The 17464-nt window shown below is 31.5% G+C and overlaps 3 protein-coding genes across 3 annotated transcripts; all 3 read right to left on the bottom strand.

Moving 5' to 3' along the window:
- Positions 1 to 4077: 4077 nt before the first annotated feature.
- Positions 4078 to 6158, bottom strand: LOC117907115 (NAC domain-containing protein 2-like). The gene is made up of 3 exons (XM_034820503.1): positions 5895 to 6158; positions 5526 to 5803; positions 4078 to 4959 (listed from the first exon to the last, which is right to left on the bottom strand). Exons 1-3 carry the CDS (start codon positions 6052 to 6054, stop codon positions 4501 to 4503), a joined length of 897 nt encoding a protein of 298 aa, XP_034676394.1. The 5' UTR covers positions 6055 to 6158; the 3' UTR covers positions 4078 to 4500.
- A 7253-nt stretch (positions 6159 to 13411) lies between these two features.
- Positions 13412 to 14407, bottom strand: LOC117906388 (E3 ubiquitin ligase BIG BROTHER-related). The gene has a single exon (XM_034819390.1). The coding sequence runs from the start codon at positions 14325 to 14327 to the stop codon at positions 13563 to 13565; it is 765 nt and encodes a 254-aa protein (XP_034675281.1). The 5' UTR covers positions 14328 to 14407; the 3' UTR covers positions 13412 to 13562.
- A 127-nt stretch (positions 14408 to 14534) lies between these two features.
- LOC117906389 lies at positions 14535 to 16777 on the bottom strand. The gene is made up of 4 exons (XM_034819391.1): positions 16239 to 16777; positions 15972 to 16152; positions 15352 to 15452; positions 14535 to 15061 (listed from the first exon to the last, which is right to left on the bottom strand). The coding sequence occupies exons 2-4, from the start codon at positions 16067 to 16069 to the stop codon at positions 14556 to 14558; spliced, it is 705 nt and encodes a 234-aa protein (XP_034675282.1). The 5' UTR covers positions 16070 to 16152; positions 16239 to 16777; the 3' UTR covers positions 14535 to 14555.
- Between the last annotated feature and the right edge of the window lie 687 nt (positions 16778 to 17464).

Below are 17464 nucleotides of genomic sequence, written 5' to 3'. Positions count from 1 at the left end.
TTTAATGAATGCAAATCCGACTCATAAGTTAGATTTGATTTCTGCCGGAATAATTTTTTATTTCATTTCCGCCTTCTTAACATTTATCCAAACATAGGAATAAGGGATAAAAGGAATGAGATGTCTATTCCCACTCCCTATTCCCGTGTACCAAACACCCCCTATAAATATAAAATTGTTTGGAACTATTTAATTTTTTTTTATTAAAAAATAACTATTTCCTAAATTCAATATGAAAATAGTTTTTTGAAAACTTATTCGGATAATAAGATGATTATTAAGAATATATTTTAATAGTTTTTAATTATATTCATCTATTTCCTATGATTATTTTAAAAAATAATTATAAAACATAAAAAATAATTGAAAATGAAGAATTACAAATAAAAATTATTTTTAAGAAATATTTGTTTTTTCTAATAAAATGAATGGGACTTTAATAATTTTGTTAGTTATGCCCAAAAATGAAATGAAAATTTAAAATAATAAAAAATATAAGAAAATAAGGTGAAAAAAAAAATAAAGAACTAATCAAGGGTTTCACATAGCCTTTAGTTTTTGCAGCCACATTTGATCGAACATCATGTAATGCCTATGAAGTATCATTAATTATATTCATATTTTAAACATTTATTAATTTAATTTTTTAATTTTTTATTTATTTAAAATCTAAATAAATAATAAACTTAATGTCATTAAGCGTTTAATTTATTTGTTTATTATAAGTATCTGAAAATGTTGGATATTGTTTATGTCATCATGCTTTAGAAACATTTATAAAATTAATTATTATACATTTTTTTATTTTAGTTATAAAATTGGATAATTATTAGTATTTCTATTTATTTCATTACAAAAAAATATTAAAAAAAATTAGTAAGTTAAAATTTAGTTTCATAAGATGCATTGTGATATATATATATATATATGTATTTGTGATTGAAAGTATGTATTTCATAATTTTCATTATTGAAATTAATTTATTTTTTTTCAAAAATTTATTTTGGAAAATAATATTAAATTATAATTTTTTATTTTTCAGAATTAATTGACATTATTGATTATAGCGAATGCTTATATGTATATGAATTATGTTTTAGAGTTTTAATTAAAAGTTTTGTGCATTGAAAAAGGTTCATTTTGAAAATTTATTATAAATTAATTTCAAACAAAAAAAATTATGATTTTAATGCCCTTATTGTAATCTTAAATGAAAAATCTACAAAAATTTATGAAATTTAATTTTGTTGAAAATTGAATGAATTATGAGACAAAAATAGTTGTCACATGTATGATATATATATATATATATATATATATATATATATATATATATATATATATATATATTCTGTTTTAAAATCAACATAAGAAAAAGTGAGTTTTCATAAATTAATTTTAAAATAATTATAAAATAGAAATCCTCTAAAAATAATTAAAGTTTCATATATTCACCCGTTAAAAATAATACTTAGAATGGTAAAAAATAGTATTTATATCATTCAAAGATAGTATATTTGACTAAATAATATATAAAATACTAATTATTTTTATATAACTACTTGAAATTTGTATTTTATAAACTCGAATTCCTATTTTATGGTGATCAAAAAGTGTATTAAAATACTAATTATTTTTATATAACTGTTTGAAATTTGTATTTTATAAATTTTAGTTCTTATTTTGTGATTTTTTTTTATATGAGTATACAAAAACTCACTTTTCCCAAGTAAAATAATAATTAGCTCTAAAAAAGTTGTAATTATATCTTAAAGCAGCTTCACTGAATACTTGAAAAAAAAACAACCCTTTTAACCTTGATATAATAAAGAGTTGTTAGGACGATTATTTTGAGTATGCCTTTTCAGTTTCAAACTGTTTCCAATGCAACAAAATACAATAAATAAATGTAGAATACAATAATTTTATCTATTTAACACTCACATCGTATATTGTCATTTATAAATATTTCATGCTTTGTATGTACATGATATGTCTTAATAAGAAGTTGAAAGAATTTCAAAAACTAAAAGAAAATTTCATTAATGTTGATCTTGAATTGAAATATATATTTTTTTAATATATGCGAGAAGTTAATATAAAAAAATAAATAAAAAATTAAGACTTATTTTTAATATATTTTTTGTGAACCATTTTAAGTAATATGTAATTGTTGATTTTCGTGTAACAATTGAAAAATTAGAGAAAAACGAAAAGAAAAACACACAGATTTAACATGGTCGATAAATTGTCTAGGTTAACGAGACAGAGGAATAATATTTTCACTATATCTCAAATTAGAATTACATAAAATGATATTTAAACTAACTCTTAGGTAATGGAATTCCAAAAATACCCCTAAACCGTATCGAATGATTGATCGGCCTCAACAATAAAAATACAAACTTTAATGACAAATACCGGAATTGAGCAGAGTGATGACATTTACCGTTTTTTTCTCCATATGTCTTTCACTCAATACGAACCACATACTATAATAATAATTGAAGATATAAAAAAATATTGAAAAAATGTTTCATTTTTTATATTTGAGTTTTGAAAGAAAATTTAATTCTTAAAAATAATTAAAAAGTGAAGTTGCTATTTTATTCCTTTTGAAGACACAAAAGAGAAAGAAGAGACGGGTGTGGGGTGGGATGAAGTACTGAGGAAGAAGGAAAGAAATGGAATAAAGGAGAAGGTGTGGTTGAGTGGCCCATGACTTGTTTCAATTCTCAACATGTGGTTTTCAAATTATTTCTATATTTTTATTAGTCACATCACTATCAAACAAATTTATTTGTAGAGAAAGCTTATTAGGTTGTTTTGTTTTTCTGCATTTAAAATTAAATACATCCAAATTTGAATATGAAACTTGTGTCAGGACGTGTGATGTAAACACAAAACTGTTTTTAAGTCACACCGTTTTCTATTTTTAAAAACAAGAAATTATTTTTAAAAATTTATAATACTATTTAATCCTTATTTTTTGAAGATATTTTTAAATTTAAAGCGAAATAAAAAATAATTTTTAAAGAACAAATGAGAATTATTTTAACCAATTTTTGAAAACAAAATAAAATATGAACCTGTTTAATCATATTTTTTAAAACTTGTTTTTTAAATCACACTTTATGTTTTTAAAAACAAAATACTGTTTGGTCATATTCTCTATTTAAAATAAAAAAAAAAGTGAAATAAGTAATAATTTATAAAAAACAAATAGAAGTTATTTTTATGAGTTTTTAAAACCAAAAGAAAAATACGAGGCAAATTGACAATGTCTTCTAAAACTTATTTTAAAAAACTGTTTTTAACAAGAAGTTTCAAAAAACATGGTCAAGTGGCCCTTACTTTTCGGTTAAATATACTTTCTATTTTTTTTTTGTTTTTAAAATATTTTATATATATATATATATATATAAGAATAAAGAACAAAAGTATATTTATTTATCCAAACTGAATGATCAATCACCTTTCCTTGGATACATTTATCCAAACTGAAATTTATTCTTGATCTGCATGATCCAATTTTCATATATTTTAAACATGTCAAGTTCAACTAATTTCTTATCAAGTACTTTTATTAAATAAACACATTTTTAATGAAAACAGGCACGTGCTAACCACGTGAAAAGCTTGAACAACATGTTTGAGATGGTTGACGTGTGGAGTACTGGAGTTTCACACTGCAGCTCTGCGAAAGGGATAGATGAGAAGATTTATTCACAGCAACAAGACATGCATCTTTTTCAAGCATTGGGCTCCTCATGGGCTGGGGAGTATGATGTTTCATGTGTTCAGGGCCCACTTCAGCCCACATGCAGTCCATAATTGAGTGTCGACAGAAGAATATTTAATGGATCGGAGTGCAGTCTGGGCCCAGTGGGTCAACCTGTTTCTGAGCCACATGACATTGGAAATCGGGATTTTGTATTCTACTGACTACACATCCGCAAATGTCGTCTCAGCAAGTGTTCACTGAATAAAGATCTTAACCAGGCTGCCCAACTTGTCCATAGTGGGGATGGGCCAAAAGCCTGTATGGCCCATTTTGAACAAAGTCGGCCCATTTAGTGAGAGTGTAAATTTAAATGATTTAAATATAAAATCACCTACTTTAGAAGGAAAGAACTGGTACAAGTATTAGAATTTAGAAGGGGCCATGGACTCATGGGCCCCTGTCCCATCCCAGAATTTTCATGTATATACACACATCGACATATATACACGTTGTGGGGGTGATCACTGTGTATTATCATAGGCAAAATCTAACATGTACCGTCCGATCGCCGCAATCAACGGCCCAAAACACTTTGATACGCTTCAAGGTGGACCGAGTTACTCTAATTCCAATAACCTAACTGCTTGGTAGCCGCCAAACCTCTCGCACGTGCACACTCATGGACCTGAGTCTTCAGTCTCGTGTTACGATGCGGGAATCGCGTGCTACAGTGTCCACCGAAAGATAGTGTGTTGGCCTTTTGATGCGATGACAGATCAGAAGGGCTTCTGCAGGTACATGAACATGTCCTGCAATGGCGACATCTGATTATTCGGGAACTGAGACAAAAATGCGTTGTCAACTGTGGCATCCATGTAATTGTACGAAAAGTCCATGGGATTTTCCCACTCCTTCCACTTGGGCTCGCTCTGCACCTCCCTCTCGCACGTGAACTCCGGCGACACCACGTGCTCCGAACAGCTCGAGTCGGTGTGGAGGCGCGGCACCGAATCCGATGAGTCGAAGTACACCAAATCGTCCAGTGCCGCTGTCGCAGTTGGTGCCGTAGTCGACGGCGGCGGAGGTGGAGGCATCGCACCTGCCTTCCTGCTTAGAGCAAGAGGTCCAGGCTTTTGATCCTCAACATCGGAGCAATCTGATTTCCGGGCAGCGGTGTGTTGTTTCTCGACAATGCCCTTCTTGTTGTATATGCGGCACAGAACCCAATCGTCCAACTGCAAAACCGTGAGCGTTAGATCAGTGAAAGCTTGGAGCATGATATTTTTGTGAAATGAAATCAAGACCGTTAGGTTGTAATCTCAATCAAGGGTCTATCTTTCCTAATCTGGTCAGACGTCACAAATGGATAAGAAGGAATAATATGCGTATATAGAAAGCAATAATGCTTGATTAGCTTAAAACCTAATCAAATCTAAATACCATCTTAAATGACATTCATACGGTTTGTGTTGATCTACAAAGGGCCGGAATGGGCCACCATATTTCATCACCACACAGTTTTTCCAGTGGGACCTCGCTTCCACTCGGTCAAGAACTTCCTAAATCTAGCATAGGATACATCTCCACCCTCCACCCTCCACCGATTCGATGATCATAAAGACGCCCGTTTGACGTTGATAGTGATCATTAAGCGGACAGGGCCATCCTAATCTCAACCGAAGGATGGAGGAAAATACAAAGTCAAACTAAGTATTCAGTCCAAGATCTGACGGTTCATGATTTTTATTAAAAAGCCCATTTTAGCCCTAAAATATTGGTGAAGCGGTTCAAGGCTAAGTACCCTTAAGCTATTATTCTTCTTGCGAGCCGACCGGTCCACGTCTGCCAGCCGGTATTCATGCATAATCCAATTTGTCTTCTCTCCCCTGGGGGCTTTTCCGGCATAAAAAACCAAAGCCTTCTTAATCCCAACCGGCTTCGGATGCCCAATAGGCTTATCCGCTCCGGTGGCCTTCCAGTACCCTGTTCCCGCTGCCCGGTTCGGCCTTGAACCGTTCGGATATTTCCGATCTCTCGGCGAAAAGAAGTACCACTCTTTCTCTCCGTACAAGGCCATCTCTGTTCAAATCACCAAATCCCCCTTAAATAAAAATCCAAATTTTGGGAGTTCAGAAAAAAATAACAAAAAAATGAAAATAATAATAATTACCAGGAAGCTGCCAGGGATCGAATTTGTAGAGATCAATTTCGGCAATGATCGGCACGGCGATCGATTGCGATGCACATTTACGGCACAGATAGTGCATCACAAGCTCCTCATCCGTCGGATGGAACCTGAAGCCTGGAGGTAACTGCAACTCCGCTGTCATCTTAGCTTCTCTCTCCTTCCTCTCTTGAATGAATGTTTCTCCCTGACCTTTTTTTTCTCTTCTCTCACGGCTTTGCTCTGAGCCAAGACGGCGCTTGAAACTTAGACCGGAAGGGAGAGCGAGGAATTTATAGAGAAAAAGAGGACACGTGGCAGATGGGAACGGTGGTTATTAGAATACACGTGGGCGATAATATTTCTTCGGTTGTTCTAGGGGAATAGCCACCATTCTGACCGCAGCCGGACACGTGGCGGATTATGAAGTGTGAGTGTATGCGTGTCGAGAGCCCACACTCTGTGATTTAGTCACTGCTTGCGTCACCTGTTTTGGACGCACGTGCGAGTCATCTGGGGACCAACTGTCATGGGGAACCGTGTGCAGTCGACGGCTCCGCTTGGTTTTCCTCCTCTTTTCTCTTGGTCGCTGAGCCGACAGTTTAACGGTGGATTCAATGTCCACGTCATCGTGGAACATCCACGTGCGACGCTGATGTCAGCCGGTGCAAGTTAGTGGGAGCCTTCACGTGTGTCGTGAAACGTTAGACCTGGGTTTAGCCTGTGGGCCCCATATGGAAATAAATATATGCGCCGGTGACTTATTTTTCATAAAACCTTTTTTTTTTTTCAACCTTGTGGTTTGAAAAAAATGCAATTGTCAGTTATGACGGCGTTTAAATCGATTTTATCAATTTTTCATGTGCACGTTGAATTTAATTATTTGAGGTACTGGTTGGGTTGATAACGATTGTTTTCATTTATCTTATGGTCCAACATCCTGTTTAGGTCGTCTTTTAATCTAATTTAATGTATTTAAAAAAAAAAAGAAAATTAGAAACCAGGCAGATAAAATATTGTCAGAGTAAGACACTACCAGAGAAAAAAAAGGGCCACGTAGATACCACGTGTCCGTCTTGGTTTACAGAATGGTGGAAGCATTGAATGCTCAACATCATGCAAAGAAACGTCTAGACACGTCAAAACGGTTTGGCCTCAATAAATGACAGGTAAGCTGTGGTTGGGATAGTGACAATTTAAAATTAATACGATAAAATTAAATACTCATTAATTTATAATAAGATAGTTTTGATTATAGTACAGTTATTGTTAACAAAATAAAATAAAATAGAAAATAAATATTTACTTTATTAAATTCAAAATTTACGTAGAATTACATGTATAAAGGCAAAGGGGTCCAGCATGGATAACGTGAGGCTCTCTATGTCTGTTTGGGGTTAAAACTGGTAAAGGACAAAAAAAAAACAGAGGCCTACGTGGCAAGCACATAGCAAAAATTGTCGTTTGGTGGAAGCTCCGAGAGGGAAGCGGCCAAGGCGCCAAAAATGATGCTACTTCCACGCTTGCTTTCTCTAGTCCTCCAAAAAATGATTTGTCGTATGCATGATTAATACGTCCACCCAAGAAAATTTGAAAAAAGGCGTGGAATTATGAGTTTTCTACGTGGAATTATCTGTCTTTTACTTTCGGTGAAAGCTACTGCTGGGATTGAGTCTCTGCTGGCGTGGTTTCTATTAATTGACGCAACTCACGAATCACATTTTCGCCGTACCACAGTCGGGGGTTTTTTGGTCAATTCACCGTTATCGAATTCAATTTATTTCTTAATTTCCTCGTCAGCATGTAGTTTCCACGTTCGGCGCAGCTGGCGCCACGCCACGATGAGAGAAACCCAAGGAGCTGATCTAATCAAGAGTATTTTCAAATTTTAGAAACATTAAAAAAATAAAAAATAAAAAATCTACGCATGAGCACTATTCCTTAAATTACAGTGTAAAAACTAAAAACAATTTCTCTAAAAAGGAAAAATCATAAAAATTATACTGAATTTTAAATGAAAAATAAGAAACTAAAATAATTAATTTATTCCGAATTTTAAATCCTTTTACCCTATTTATTCATATTCAATGAGAATTTCTTTTTATTTCTATCATTTTACATTTATAATTACTTTTTAAAGTAAATATTTTGTAATTATTTTAGATGTTTAATAAATAAATTTAACGAGAGTAAATATTAATTAAACTTAATAAAGATGTTTATATTAATTTAATGATTTTAAAAAATATTTAAATCAATTTTATCAAACAATATTAATATTAAAGTAAAAATTAAGTGTTTAATTTTATTTTAGTAATTTAATAATAATTTAGATTAAAATTAACTTAAATCATTAAATAAAATGATTTTATAATTACCTCCATAAAGTGGTGCCATGAGCAAAATTATAAATTTAAAATTATTAAATTTTACAAATTAAAAATTTAACATTTTTAATTTCATATTACATTATTACAATTTGCATAGTAGGTCAATGGGTCAGCCCAATTGACTCGTAGGCAACAGGTCCTTGGGTTCTAGAAATTTTGGTAATTAGTTGGGTCAATGAGTCGCTAGGCTAATTTCGGACTTATCACTACAAATTTCATGCTTTTATTTATTTATTTTATGAATTGATTTTTTGGGTAGGTGGATTTTTTTTTTCAATTAAAATAAAGTAAGGTTTCAATTCCAAATTGAATGATTGAATTCTTAGTACTTTCAATGATATTTAAATTCTTTGATTCTAAACATTAAAATCATAAAAAAAAATTTGATGTATCGATATATCAAGAAAATGAAGTTTTTGATATTACATGAATAGTAATTTTATCGAGGGTAAAAAAATAAAAAATATATGTGATGAATTTAGTTTAATTATATAAATTTATTTTAAATTTATAAAAACTAAAGTTGATTGTTTTTTTTTTTAAATAATTATGAGACTACTGTAATTTAGGATTTAAAGTAGAATTCGTATTTTGAAAATACAAATTTAGTGTAAAAAAATCGAAAAGATGAATTAGGGTAAATTTGTCTTTTCAAAGTTTTGAAAAGGGAATTATTGTTTTTTTTAATTATCTAATATGTGTTTAATTTTTAAATTTTGAAAAATAAAAAACTATTTTTTTTTTGAAGTGGTGTAGGTGTTGAAACAGGTGTGACTCAGCATGCGATCCATCCCTCTATTATTTTAATACCAAAAGCATGAAAGCATAAGAAAATAAAAAAAACTTTAATAATAATAAAAATAGCACTTTAGTAAGACAAGAGAGATTAAGAATTAATTAAGAGGAAAGGAACTAAAATCATTGACTTTTAGGTGTGAACCCATACGAATGTGGCTCACAAACATCAAATCACTTAATTACTTACTCCTTAAAGCTTAAAGCTTAAAGAGAGAATTAGTGGGTGGGCGTGACTTCTCTGCTTTTTTTATTTTTTTAATATTATAATTAAATTAAGGTCACTTGTCTACCGTCTACGTGAATTGAACATTTACCTTTTACTTTTGTCTCTTTTGAATCACAATAATAATAACAATAATGATGATGGTGTTGGAGGCTGCACGCCTACGTCAACAAATCCCATGTTTCACCCCTCTTGTAATCGCGCCCACCAAGACTATGGGCTCGTCGTATTCTTTTATTTATTTATTTTTTAAATTTTAATTAATTTGAAATATTCTAGAAATTTATTTATTTATAGGAGAGTGTTATTTCACTGTTAAGAGTTTGAAACTTGTAATGAACTTCTGATTGAGACGGTGCAATATAATAAACCACTTGCACGCATACACGAGTGGAAAATTAAAATAAATAAATAAATAAATATGGTTCAACGACTAAATGATCACATCAATATTTAACAATCCATTGATAAAAAATAATGAGAAAAGTTACTGTGAAACCCTTGAAAAACTCTTATGACCACATTTAAAAAAAAATAAAATCCTAAATGATTAAATATAAACTCATCTATTGTTATATAAAAAAAATATATTTCTCATTGGCTAGTTCCACTTGAGTGAAATGCTACAAAACTGATTCAAATTTTACGATTCAACATGTTTTGATCAATTTTTTTTTTAATTTAATAAAAATATGCTAGTTTTTGAAGTTAAAATAAAATCATAGAAAATAATTTTTTTTGAAATTAATTGGTTGGAAATATGTAATTAATATAATGTTTAACATTATTATAATATTTTTACTTTTTTTTAATAAAAATTTTTTGTATATAATATTCTACTTAATAAGCATAATAAGTGGATATTCCAATTTATGATACATTGATACTATATGGATTATTTTCCAAGTTAACAATTCTTTTTTATTTACGACAATTTTTAAGATAATACATCTTTAAGTTTTTTATGTATATTAATTTAATATCTTATTTTATTTTTAAAATTAATTACACTATAGAAAACTAAGAGTTTATTTGAAAGTGATTTTAAGAAATACTTTTAGTTTAAACCATATTTTTGAAGAAAAAAAAGATATTTGGTAAAGTTTTTGAAGCATTTTTAAAAATTTGAAAAATTACTTATAGTGTTTTTTTGAGAAACATTTGGTGCTTATGTGGTAATTTTTTTTTTAATAGTTTTCTATTATTAAAAAAAAAAGGGAAAACATGATTTGACAACAAAAAATTATTTCATATTTTTTATTCTTAAGAATATTAAAATAGAATTTTTTAGAAAATATATTTTAATTGTTTTATATTATTTTTACTTGTATTTTGAAGGCTATTTTAAAAAATAATTATATAAATATCTAAAATGATTAAAAATAAAATACCAACCATAAAATTTATTTTAAAAATATATTTAAAAATATTAAAAACAGGTTAAAAATATTTTAGATTTTCAAATAAATTTTTATTTTACAAAACATCATACAACAATTTAAAAAAAAATATTTTTTAGAAATATTTTTGAACACAATTACCAAATAGACCCTTGATAAAAATGATTTTCCTAAAAACACTCTCTAATAAAATATTTTTATCAAAACACTTTGATTATAAACATTGTAAAAATATTCTAATAATAAAATAAGTGTACAATACATACAAAAGAAGAATACGTATACGTTTTGATATTCTAAGTGCACGCACTATGTATGAAAAAATTGTCACCACTCCACTTTAAAGTTATATTTTCAACCATATTAATTATCATACTGTAGTTACTTTTAATTTTTTCAATTCAAAGCACTTAGCTCCTCAATTAATTTAATTACTTTCCAAAACTATGATGTTATCTAGCAAAAGTAGCTAGTGCAAATTGCATGTGACTTGTGGTATCTTTCTATTAACAATTATTAATTATGATAATTTTTATTAATAAATATTAATTTATAAAAACTATATTATCTAGTGTACGACTTCAACGACTCATAAGATTGGCTAAAACTCTTGTTGCATCTCCACATGTTCCCCACCAACCAAAACTCAACTCTAGGCTTTCCAAAGTTCAAAATATGCTTATGCCCACTAAATCTGAAGGTTCCATTTTTTTCATTATTAGGGTTTAGCAAAACGGGTTTGTACTCGAAACCAGACCAATATATATATATTATTTTATTTTTAATCTATAGATTTTTTTGTGATATCTTATATCGGATAGAAAAGAAAGTTCTTGATGTTATATAAATATAAAATCATTTTAATTATATAGACATATTATTAAGCTGTAAGAACCCTTTTGGGTTGAGAGTAGATAATATCTACACAGTTGGGTACGGGTCATAACTGATCTTCTCAACCCTAGTGTGAGGGTTTGAAAGTTTGTTTGGCCCTATGCAATATGCTTATTTATTTGACCCCATAATTCTATGAAATAAAACAAGAAGTCATGAAGGGGTGTTTGTGATGTTCCACATCGGACATGAGAGAAAGTTCTTAACGCTATACAAGCTTAAGTATGAATTCCTCTTAATTATGTAGGTGTGTTTTAAAGTCGTGAGAGAACCCTTTTAAATTCAAAGTGGATAATATCCACGATGTAGGTCATTACTTTTGAGATAATCAAATTAAAAATAAAATAACATAAATTCATTCTAAATTAAAGTCATAATAAAAAATCATGTAAATGTGTTTTAAAATGGTGAGAAAATTCTTTTAAATTCAAAATGGATAATATCTATAATAAATTAAATTCATTATAAATTAGAGTTAATTAGAATCAAAATGTCAAGGTCTTGATGGTCTCTATTAATTATCAAAAACAATGTGCTACCAACTTCATATTTGGTCTATTCAACTGAAAACATACTTAAATTTCTATAAAATGTACATTATTTAGACCTAATTTCTCTCACAAATTATTAAAAAAAGAAATCATATGATACAAACAAGCTTATTATTTGAACGACCCACCAACCCTAATTCTATTCAAAAATTTTAATTCCATTCAAATTTTAACAACTTGTATATTTTGGGTCAACCTGCATATTCTACATATTGACTAAAGAAGGATTTGGGTCTTATAGCACTGAACTTCTACATTTTTTCCCAAAAAAAGAAATTTACTATCTTACGTGAAAAAAACCAGATTAAATGTGAAAACATAGGAATAATTGTGACAGGTGACAATAAAGTCGTGTCCCCCGACAGTAAAGTCAACAAAAACTTCGTGTAAAACGTTGTCAGCCGTAGATTCAAGTTTTCCCTTTCGGGGTTTTTGTTTTTTGTGACAAAATCTATGTTTCGCATGCATTGGCCTAGGCCCCATGGCATGTCTCTTTCCAATTGGATTTTTCCTAGATAAAGCAATGTATCATATTCAAATATGCAATTGGAACAAGTTGAGAATATGTTATATGGTGGAGGTGGATTCTAATTGAAGGCTGCCCAATGAAATATTCAACTTTAGATATTTTTTTTGTTTCAAAGATTTTATTTGTTTCATGTGGGTTTTCTTTTCTATGAATTGGATATTGTTAGTATGAACTCCCCCAGACGTAGGAGGCTGTGGTCATCTGGGTGGAAAGCTTGGATGATGACTTAGGTGGAACTGATCAAATTTGTGGGTTGTTGGTATTTTAGGCTTATCTTCTTAGTCAAAACCACAATCAACATTTTTTTTGGATATTCAACCACCATTTTTATAAGAAAAATTTTCCATGAAAAAGTCATAAAATGCTGCATCATCATTAATGAATGTTACAAATGGGCCTAGCCGTAAAAGTGAATTGAAATTTATATATATATATATATTATATAAACTTTATTAAGACATGCTTCAATTAGGTTAAAACGGTTAGACCTTATGAGAGTATGACACCTACAACTTTAAAATATATTTATAAAATGAAGAAACACCCGAATATACACACTTCTATTAACGGTTAAAGCATATTACATATGTAATTTTAAAATACGTTTATAAAATTAAGAGAAGTCTATATAAACGGTTGAAGCATATTACAACTATAACTTTAAAATACGTTTATAAGATTAAGAGAAGTCTGTATATATAGACTTCTAAAAACTCTCCCCGTGTTGCAACATATTAATTAAAGAGACAGAGACAATAAAGTTTATTTTCACGGTCAATTTATTGCATTTTTTGGTGTACATGAACATCTTCATTCAGCACACACACTTACACAAATCTTGACAATGGAAACCCAAACCATTATAAATTGAAGAGGTAGATAGAATGTTCTAGGGCAATGATGAAACCTCGGTGCTGCATATTGGGCATGTCTTCTTAATCTGAAGCCACTTGGTTATGCAATCTGCATGGTATGGATGTTCACAAGGAAGAGCCACGAGCTTCTCTTCTTCTTCATACTCAACTTGGCAAATCACACATCGATCTACCAGAGTTTTGGAGCGGAGAGAATGGCAAGTGTAAGGACGCAGGGAAGCGGAGATTTCCTCCATTGATAATCCTCTACTCTCTTCTCCGACAATCTCTCCTAAGGCAATCAACTCCTCGTAAGAAAGTTGGTCCGGGTCGATGTCGTCCTCCTCCATGTCTTGATCGCTGTTGCTGCCTTCTCCCTCCAAGAACTCTAGCCCCTCTTCCGTTTCATGGCTGTTGGGGAAGAAGTCATTGCTGTCATCATCGCTGTCCTCGTCATCGTCTGTTTCATCTGAGGAATCGCTTTCGAGCTCATCACTGTTGGTTTGGAATATCGTAGGGAGGAGAGTTGTGAAGGCCCTCCTCTCTTGCTCTTGCAGGGCTATTGCAAGGGCGAAATCGGAGGCGACTTGGTCGAGTTGGGTGAAGGCCACAATCCTGGATGCCCTTTTGGTCTCCTCATCATCACTGTCCATTGAAGAAAATTCGGAATAAGAGCAGAGTACTCCTTGGATCAATTGTATTAAGATATATGAGGGGAATGTTAAACCACCTTTCTTTGGAGAAGGTTTCTTTAAAGAGAAGGCAACTTTCATGCAAAGCAATGGAAAACAACTTCTCATTGATGACTACATTCCATATTCCTCATTCAATACTCTACCATACTTTTAGCCCCATTCATAGAGAAAGCAACGTCCATGCAAAAGCAATGGAAAACCATTTCTCCTCAAGTACAATATTCCATATTCCAAACTCAAAATTTTAATGTTTAGGCCAAGCCCCAATGCCTAAAATAATACAAACAACACATACAAAACTTATTTTTCGTCTCATGTAAGTATCCAAGATCTTCACCATCTTCGGCTCCGACGAATTGTGCCCTTGAAACTAAGGCCTTTTTGCACGAATTTCGATGTTTGTGTCACCCTAATGCCATGGAGTGTGTTAATGTAATTGTCATGCTTAATTGAGTTTCTTCTAGAACTGTTAACCGAGTCTCTGCTAATCCCTACTCGAATTTGATGACTTCTTGGCCTCAAGGACTTTCTTAAGTGACTTGCTCTATGATCCCTCCATCGCCGAGACGGTGGTCTTCTCACTTCCATAGGCCTATGTGCATTATATGAAAAGATTTCACTGTCACCTTCTCCATCACAACTTGAATCAGACACTTGAAAGTCTTTTATGTGTCCTCGGTTTGTCCTTTTGAGCCTTGGAAGCTTAACACACAAGAAAGTGCAGCAGTATTCCCATGCAGAGAAACATGAAATGAAGCATGCCCACACCATTTTGCAGAGGCTCCGGCCAATGCAATTGCAAATGCGCAGTTTGTAAAGTAGGTAGAAGAATAAGAGAACTGGAAATTGTCAAAGCAAACAAGGAGATCGCAGGTTTAGAGTTAAAACAAGGATAGACACATCGTACATGTGAAAGGCTGTTGGATGGGCCAACCTTCTCTGCCTATTAGCCCACCGGATCTCTGGGTTAATAGGACATCCCAGCCTGGATGGTCACATGTTTCATAACAACTGTGGGTGCCACCACTACTTAAATCCAAATCCTATCAAGATTTGCTGAAGAGGAATAAAAACGTTTTTTTTTTGGTAAAGCTTTTATTAATAATTCTGATCTTCAAATGTGACTCACCTATGTAGAGAAGAAAAGACACCATGGCTATCTTCAGCAGATTGGCAACGCAGAAATTTTCGATGTAACAGATGAAATCCCATGTTATTCCGCAAACCGAGCTATGCAATCATCCAAACCAAACATAACAAATATTTCAGCCATAATAACAAGAAAATTTAAAATAAATAGATAAATAAAAAACTTACCGTTCCATCATAATAAAACATAATATATTTAAGCTATGTTTGGTCCCGGAAAATCTAAGAGAAAATATAAGAAAAAAAAATATATAAAGGAAAAGTAGAAGAAAAGAAAAAGCAAAGAAAAATAAAAAAATAGATTAAAAGTCAATAAATTATTTTTATTTGTTATTTCAAATTTATTTCTTTTTTTAACTTATTGATGTAAAGATTAAATAATTTAAATATATATAAATTTTAATTATAATTTATTTATTTTTAATTTTTTCACATAAAAAAATTATTTTTCTTTATATATTTTTTATTCTTTCCTAACACAATTAGATTTTTTATGAAGGGCATGTACAGTTGTGCTATAAAAATTGACTGGTTATCTTTAAACCCTGGTGAACACTTTGGACTTGATTGTATAACACACTACTGAGGAAGATGTATTACCTGCAAGACTTTCCAGAAAGGAAATCGAGTGGAGAGCCAAACAGATCGCCGACAACTCTAGCGAACCCCGAAAAAAATGAACCTATTACATTCCCCATCTACTCAGGAAACTAATTTCCCTTGCGCCAAACAGCTGCTAGGACATCTACAGATACCGTTATACTCTCTGTGTGTTCAACTTCTACATGATAATCACCATCATGCAATCATAAGATCCTCTGGAAATGTTGGAAAAAGAAAATTGCACTAAATTAAATCAACCCTTACATGTGAGTATTTAAAATATTGGGAAACACATTTGGCCTTTTTCAAGTTGAGTAATGATATTGCTTTAATTTTGCTATGGGTTCGTGCCTGTCTTCCAGTTTCCAAATCATTATGGAAAAGAAGAAATAAAACCAACAAAGAAATGGACAAATCTGAAATTTAAATAGAAGTAAGTACCCAGAATTTGCATTAAGTACTGAATATGGGAAAGAGGCCTGGAAAGTTAAGATACATTGAAATTGAAAGCAAGTATGAGAGAGAAGTTACTCTGAACTTTGGAAGGGTTTTGCAAGAAAGGTAAGTGTATGATGGGTGTTGAGAACGGGGTAGAAGTTGGGGGGAGAAAGCGAGAGCCTCTTATTTTCAAAGTTATGAACATAACTGAAAGTGAAAGAGAGAGGAGAGACACATTTAACCGCCTTTCAAAGGTCCGTTTCACAGATCTGCTCCCCGGGGTGCACCCCATGTGCTTTCTTAACAAAATTTTTCCCTGTTCCGACAACAAGGCAAAGATGCCATTTTGACAATTTTTTTTTTTTTTTTAAAATAATATAATAAAACTTGGCCGTGAGCCCAACTTCTCAAGGAAGGGAGGAATGGGGTTTGTATAGGGCCCAATTCTTTACCAGAACCAAATTATCTCCTTCAAACTTCCCAACTTCAACACTAATCTCCATGCAATTTAAAATTTTAAACATCCAACATTTGGGTGGAAGAAAAATATCCACGCTAGATAAGACAACTGTGGTAAAGTTGATCAAATTTTATGAACCAACTGAAAGTATGTACAAACAAACTGAGCTCTTGATGGCCACCTTTTGGCCCTTCTCAAGACATGATGCTTTGAATACAGATCACCCATCAACAAATGGATCTCAAATAGCTTTGGGGAAAAATAAAAATTCAGACTAGCATGAATCATGGTATGGGTAGTTAAAGAAATCATCATGCAACTAAAGTTGTCCATTTTCAACATAATAAGTGTGGATAATGCTGGTTATAGTATTGCTACTTCAAGAAGGAAATGCAGGAGTACATGCCGCATGGTTGAAGTGAGAATCTTTCAATCAAACAACAATCTTTCAACCTCCCATGTAATAAATAAGAAAATGATGGCATATAGAATCACCAAATTCAAAGACAAAAGAAACAAGCAAGAAGGGGAAAGAATTACTCCTTTATCTCCACCTTTGGACAAGGATAGATGAAGCAAGAGGTACTTTAGT

The sequence above is a fragment of the Vitis riparia genome, chromosome 18, assembly GCF_004353265.1.
Source record: "Vitis riparia cultivar Riparia Gloire de Montpellier isolate 1030 chromosome 18, EGFV_Vit.rip_1.0, whole genome shotgun sequence".
Classification (NCBI taxonomy): Eukaryota; Viridiplantae; Streptophyta; class Magnoliopsida; order Vitales; family Vitaceae; genus Vitis; species Vitis riparia.
This window is presented reverse-complemented; position numbering and strand designations above follow the sequence as displayed.

Excerpts from the sequence above, each read along its gene's own strand:
- LOC117907115 (XM_034820503.1), bottom strand. The coding sequence starts at position 6,054 with ATGACAGCGGAGTTGCAGTTACCTCCAGGCTTCAGGTTCCATCCGACG. Across the intron at positions 5,804-5,894 it reads CGATCCCTGGCAGCTTCCTG|AGATGGCCTTGTACGGAGAG; the intron begins GTAATTATTATT and ends TGATTTGAACAG. Across the intron at positions 4,960-5,525 it reads AGAAGAATAATAGCTTAAGG|TTGGACGATTGGGTTCTGTG; the intron begins GTACTTAGCCTT and ends ACGGTTTTGCAG.
- LOC117906388 (XM_034819390.1), bottom strand. The coding sequence starts at position 14,327 with ATGAGAAGTTGTTTTCCATTGCTTTGCATGAAAGTTGCCTTCTCTTTA.
- LOC117906389 (XM_034819391.1), bottom strand. The coding sequence starts at position 16,069 with ATGGGGAATGTAATAGGTTCATTTTTTTCGGGGTTCGCTAGAGTTGTC. Across the intron at positions 15,453-15,971 it reads CTTTCTGGAAAGTCTTGCAG|CTCGGTTTGCGGAATAACAT; the intron begins GTAATACATCTT and ends ATGATTGCATAG. Across the intron at positions 15,062-15,351 it reads GTCTTTTCTTCTCTACATAG|TTCTCTTATTCTTCTACCTA; the intron begins GTGAGTCACATT and ends GACAATTTCCAG.